The sequence below is a fragment of the Lagenorhynchus albirostris genome, chromosome 20 (assembly GCF_949774975.1).
Source record: "Lagenorhynchus albirostris chromosome 20, mLagAlb1.1, whole genome shotgun sequence".
NCBI lineage: Eukaryota > Metazoa > Chordata > Mammalia > Artiodactyla > Delphinidae > Lagenorhynchus > Lagenorhynchus albirostris.
In genome coordinates, this window is record NC_083114.1 from 48,379,773 (window position 1) to 48,385,888 (window position 6,116).

Sequence of the window (6,116 nt, forward strand, 5' to 3'; positions counted from 1 at the left end):
CCTAGGAAGTCCCGTGCAGCCAGTGAAAGAACGGCCGGGGAGCACCTCCTGTAAAGGTGGGGAGAGGTGCACACAGAGGAGGGTTTTGGAGCGAGGATCTAGTCAGCCGGCGAGGGGATGCTTGGGGACGGGCAGCAGAACGGTGAGGTGCATGGTTCCATGTGCATTAGGAGTGCAAGCCTTCTAAATATTAACTAAGAACATTTTATTAATGTGAAATCAAATGTATATTTTTTATGGGAAATCCTGCATTACAGGTTAATAAGGAAATAGATACCCCAACACGCCTCTTCACCTGTCCTTCCAGCACCCCGCGTGCATGCATGGACACGTGGACGTTGACAGGGCCTTGCCTCTGGAACCGCAGCCTCTGCACTCGGTCCAGCTGTGGATAGGGTGCGGCGTCCCCCGCCAGACCCCGGGGCTACAGTGATGAGCAAGTCACAATCATCCTCTCTTCCCAGGTGGTCTGTTGGTGGCTGTTGAGGTGTCCAGTGCAGCGTGGAAGTTAGCCAGGTGGGGAGGAAGCCCATCTGGGGGCCACACGTCCAGAAGGCATGGTGCATCTAGGGGTGCCAGGCTCAGTCTGGCTGGAATGTGCACGTGATGGGGGTGGTGGGCAGTGAGAAGCCAAAGAAAGAAAGATGGAAGGTGATTCTGGAACAATCTTGCTGGATGTGGCGTGAAGGGGGGTCTGGAGGCAGGAGGCTTTTGCAGCAACATGAGTGTCAAATGCCAGGGCCGATCCAGGAGGGGCAGCAGGAGAGAGATGTGCGGTGGGGTCTACCGTCCAGTGTGAGGTGCAGCTGGAGGAGCTGAAGGCCAGGCCGTGGGGAGGGAGCTCCCCGGTGTGGAAGATTCTTTCTGGGTACAGAGTCCGGTGGCCAGTGAGAAGGCTGGTGCCACAGTCCAGGTGACATGTGTCTGCTCCCCATGGCATTTGGGGATGGAGAGGGTGTCCTGGAGCCAAGAGCTCCATGGGCCTTGCACGGTCCCGGGGAGGACAGGATGGAACTGGGTCTCTGGTTTGGGTGAGTGGTGGGTGCTGGAGTTGTAAACCTTGATGAGTAGTGGTGAGAGCAGGGGGGGTGGGGTGAGTTCAGATGCCCGTGTTTGAATGATGTGGTGGGACCGGAAGGAGGTTGAGAGGCCCTTTTCACGGTTATCTGCCCAGAAACCCCAAATTAAAGCCTTGGAAGTAGAGGAGAGAAGCCGAGATTGGAGACCCCAGGGAACACTGCTCTTAGGCAGCTGCCCAGGTGGAGGGGCAGCAGGGTGGGTTCCTGGCATGAAGGGTGGTTGTGGGCTCAGTGCTGAGGAGTTGGAAGAGTTGACAGGTGGCTGCAGCAGGGAGGAGAGAGCATGCAGGCAGCTGCGGCGTCGCGGCTGTGGAGGGGACCAGCGCTCTCTGGGGGGACTGTGGAGTCTTCTCTGTCCTAGGCATCATTTACTGACCTGTCCTCAGCCCGACACGGGTTTGTCCCAGCATCTGGCACTTACCAGAAGTGCTTTGTGGCTCATCCAGGAGCTCACTCCATGTGTGTGCTGAGTTACTTGAGACATTCCAAGCAAACCATTCCATGCGTTGTTTTGTCAAAGGATAACATATATTTCAAGGGTTTCGTGTGGTCTCCCAAAGTTCCTCCAAGAAGGCTGCAGTTACATGCTCAGACTGTGCCGCAGGCCAGCCCTGCGCTAGTCTGCTTGCCTGCCTGGGCCCTGCTCTCAGGACCCCATGCTCTGCACTCACTCTGTCCCAAGTCCCCTGTGTGTGTTGGTGTTTTCTTTATGAATCGCCTCTGTGTGCCCTGAGGTATTTGTAAGGTGGTTCATCACTTTCACATTCGTTTGTGAAGTCTTTATACATTAACCCTTTGTCATATATTGCAGACACATGCCAGGATATCATTTTCTTTATACTTTTCATACAAAGTAAGGTGTAACGTTTTGTGATTTCAAAGGTACGTTAATCCTTTTTCATTGTAATTCCTGCCTTTGTCATCATACTTAGGAAGTAATTCTTTACTTCAAAGCTGTATATTTACCTACATTTTCTTTTAGTGCTTTTACTTTTTTTAATTTTTAAATTAAAAATTTTTTCTTTTATTTGGCTGCATTGGGTCTTTGTTGCGGTGTGCGGGCTCCTCATTGCGGTGGCTTCTCTTGTGGAGCACGGGCTCTAGGCACGCGGGCTTCAGTAGTTGCAGCACGCGGGCTCGGTAGTTGCGGCACGCAGGCTCTAGAGAGCAGGCTCTGTAGTTGTGGTGCATGGGCTTAGTTACTCCGTGGCATGTGGGATGTTCTCGGACCAGAACTCAAACCCGTGTCCCCAGCATAGGCAGGCGGCTTCTTAACCACTGCACCACCAGGGTAGTCCTAAATGGGATTCTTTAAGAAACTTTGTCCTGAGAAATTTTTTTCTTGCTTTATTCTGCGAAGTCTCAGAAACTGCTAGTTTCACTTGTTACCTTCTTGCCAGTTTTGTAAGAAGAAAAGCAATACATTAAGGATTTCATTTTCCTTTTCCAAAGCAAGATGGTGCCACCCAGTAAGTGGAGTTTGCTGTTGTCCTGGCACAAAGCCTGCCTGCCTTTGAGCTAACAAAGACAGAGATCCCTGGATTTCTTGTTGATGTTTCCAGACATGGCCAATAGCAGGTAGCGAGGCACCAGGGACCTCAATTTCTGACTCTCCCAGTGTCTTGCTCCAGGTGGAGATAAAATTTCTGACACTTTGGCAGCTGCCAAACTAAGAATTAAGGTGTCTTCCTCCTAGTGTACTCTGCCTGACATTTGCTAACGCCCATAAAAAGTAATTGCCTTTTAAAATGGTGTATGGGGCTAAGGCTTGGTTGGCAAAAACATTTGAGTGAAGGCATGGGGGAGAGATAGAAGGTACCTGCTTTTCCTCCAGGGAAGAGAAGGGGATGCAGCACCTTTATTTTCTTGGGGAGCAGAAGGATGCAGTGGGGTAGTTAAATTTGAAAGAGAATAGCATGACACACAAAAAAGAGAGGGGGGCATTTAACAAGAATCATCCCTAGAGGGGAAGATTAAAGCGAACAGGTGCTGGGAAAATGTCTCTGCATATTAGAGCTTAATTAGATTTGAAGATGAATTCCAGACGGGCTAATTATGTGTGAATTGTTGCAGGTTGTTTCTTGTAGGGGCAAGCGTATATTTTTGGAAATGGTGATTTAGTTCGATTGGGTTTGATTCCCGCCTCCTACCGTATTTCCTCCAGTAGAAACTACCGCTTCTGGGGCCCCAGGACCCACTCAGCAGGCCTCATACCTTGGGCTGCCACTGTCAAAGCTGGTAGAGCCACGGAAAGCCAGGCCCAGCCTACCTGCTGCAGCAACGAGCATGCGGAAGGACCAGGGACTCTTGCCCAGGTGGAAGGGACAGTATTCCAACCTCAAAGGAAGGCAGACAGACAGAACGGACACTGTTTCCAGGAACCTGTCCTTTGATGGTGCTCCTGCTCCCTATGTGGCTGGCTTAGATGTGTTTGGTTAGATGTATTTGGACCGTTTTCTGGAAGGGCAGAGGGGCAGGTTCTTGCTAGCAACTCTCTGGGTTGTGAACAGAGAAAAGGTAGGGAAGGTGTGGATAATCTGAGATGTGCTGCGGACCAGAGAGTTTAATTTCTGGGGAAAATAAAATAAAAAAAGAGCAGGGCCACATGGAGCCTCTGGAATTCCTATTAGGATAATGGACTCGGTTTAATGTAGGACAGCCTGAGAAGGTTGTCTCAAAAGATGGCATGGGCCTCTGACATCCCCGGAAGGTGTGATGTGCTAGGGGTGGCTTTGTGTCACCTGCACACCTCAGAGAGATCTGCTTGACACCCATTAGGGTCTGAGCTTTAATAAACATAAACTTTTATGTAAGGCCCCATAATTGGAAATTATGGATGTATAATTTATATATGACTTGAATGATTTATATAATGTTAAGTGATGATTTAAATAGAAAATATGACCCCCTCTTGCAGAATCTTTAATGAAAAGTGTTGGTTCTTATGAATTTATTTCTAGAGCTCTGTTTGAACTCAGCAAGTTTGACATAAATCAGATCTCATTTTCATTTTATGATTAATGAACATATGCTGGCCATTTTTCCCCATAATTAAACTATGTTCCATGCATCTGATAAAGCAAAAGAAGTTTAGACTTTGACAGATTGGTGGTGGTGGTTTTCCATGTCTGCGTATTTGTGTGTATGTGTACTGATTTGTGTGTGTGTTTATTTTATTAATGTATAAGGATTAAGTTTCCATGAAGTTGGGTTTCCAGAGGTGTGTGTAAGGTTGTTAAGAGTTAGCATTCAGGTGTGAGACTAGGAGAGCTTATAGAGGAGGAGGGGTACAGATGTAGCCTGACGGGGTGGGAGGCCGGGGTCTGTGTCTCCACAGCTTTAGCACCAGGCTGGTGCTATATATATATATATACATATATATATATATATATATATGTTTGTTTGTTGCTACGTTGGGTCTTCGTTGCAGTGCGTGGGATTCTCATTGTGGTGGCTTCTCTTGTTGTGGAGCATGGGCTCTAGGTGCGTGGGCTTCAGTAGTTGTGGTGCATGGGCTTAGTAATTGTGGCTCACGGACTCTAGAGCATAGGCTCAATAGTTGTGGCGCATAGGCTTAGTTGCTCTGCGGCATATGGGATCTTTCCCGACCAGGGCTCGAACCTGTGTACTCTGCATTGGCAGGCAGATTCTTAACCACTGCGCCACCAGGGAAGCCCCCAAGGCTGCTTTCTTGAGTCTTGGCCGTCATCAAGAGCTCCAAGAAGTGATGGAAGGTGGATTCACTGCAAAAATATGCACATTTTCCTCTCTGCTTTTCATATACTTCAACAAGAATTGTAGTAATTTAAGGGGTGAGACAAGCGTGTGAATGGAAAACCTGTCACAGGTCGGCACACCTGCACTCACCCCCTGGACCTTTGTCTTGTGTTTCAGGACATAGACAAGTTTGGCAACGAGATTACCCAGCTGGCTCGCCCCCTGCCCGTGGAGTATCTGATCATAGACGTAAGTGTGTGTCATCTCCCCCTGGAGGTCAGGACGGCTGGGGGTGGCCTCGCAAGGGTGGCGGCTTGAATACCTGCTCTTCTGCCTGCACAGGACAGGCATCCAGAGGTGTTCTGAGTCACTGAGCTCCTGGCATCCCTGAAAAGCTAGAAACCTTAAGGGCTTTTCGTTTTTTATTTCCTTAAAAACAATTTAAGGGGTTAACTTCTCCCAACCTAAAGTGTAGCAAAGGACCACCGACAAGGCCAAGCAGCCTCTGGAGGTCAGCGAGCCTCTCCCTGGCTCTGTGCACAGGTGCTGCCCTGGCCACAGCTCAGAGGCCCACTCGTGGGGGCAGCATGGTCTCCAGGGGGGCACTCCAGGAGCCAAGAAGGTACCTGGTACCGACACGCCTTCCCCAAGTCTCAGCTCCTTTCTGGGGGTGTGCTCTGCTCACGGAGATGTGGCCACAGTGCAGAGGGGAGTGCGTGCTGCAGGACTAGAGCCTGATGCATTTGCAGTAGTCAGCGCTCTGTCCAAAGGGTATGGGAGGCGGCTCATTTCCTAATTGCTGCCTGCCAGGATGAATTCAGGCTGCATTTGGACTAGGATGGGCATATGATTCAGGCCATAAAGTATCATTGCATTTGGAGCAGTGGGTCCCTGTGAGCTGAGCCCGCCAATGCTCCATTCCAACTGACAGCTCCCGAGAACATATTTATTACCTAGGCCATAAAGGCATCTGCTTTTTAGACTACCTAGGGTGTAATTAAGATGAAAACAGATTGATGGAGCATACACTTAGGAGGAGTCTGCGTGATTTAAAGCCAGCTTCCTGAGGTCTTCTCTCCCAATGGCCTCCCCATCCCTTTCCTTTCACAAAGGAGCTAAGTTCTTGCCTTAGTGGTTGTCACTGTAGTGTTTGGTTGATGGGGGAGCATTCCACCCTGTGATACCCAAGCGCTCTCTTACTGTGGAAGGAGGTTGGAGCAGGTGCCCAGACAGGTGTGCTCAGCTCCTCGCCCGGCCCCAGACCCCAACCTGACCAGGGCATCTGATGACTAAACCTCATGACCAGGTGGCTCTTCCAGG

At 49.7% G+C, this 6,116-nt stretch overlaps 1 protein-coding gene across 2 annotated transcripts in view; it reads left to right on the forward strand.

The window, feature by feature from the left end:
* NPLOC4 (NPL4 homolog, ubiquitin recognition factor) overlaps positions 1-6,116 on the forward strand; it is a 55,905-nt gene that overhangs the window by 39,303 nt on the left and 10,486 nt on the right. For both annotated transcript variants that reach the window (XM_060134993.1, XM_060134992.1), the window contains one exon: positions 4,974-5,045. In XM_060134993.1, the coding sequence (XP_059990976.1) occupies positions 4,974-5,045 (72 nt within the window). The remainder of the gene's footprint in view (positions 1-4,973; positions 5,046-6,116) is intronic.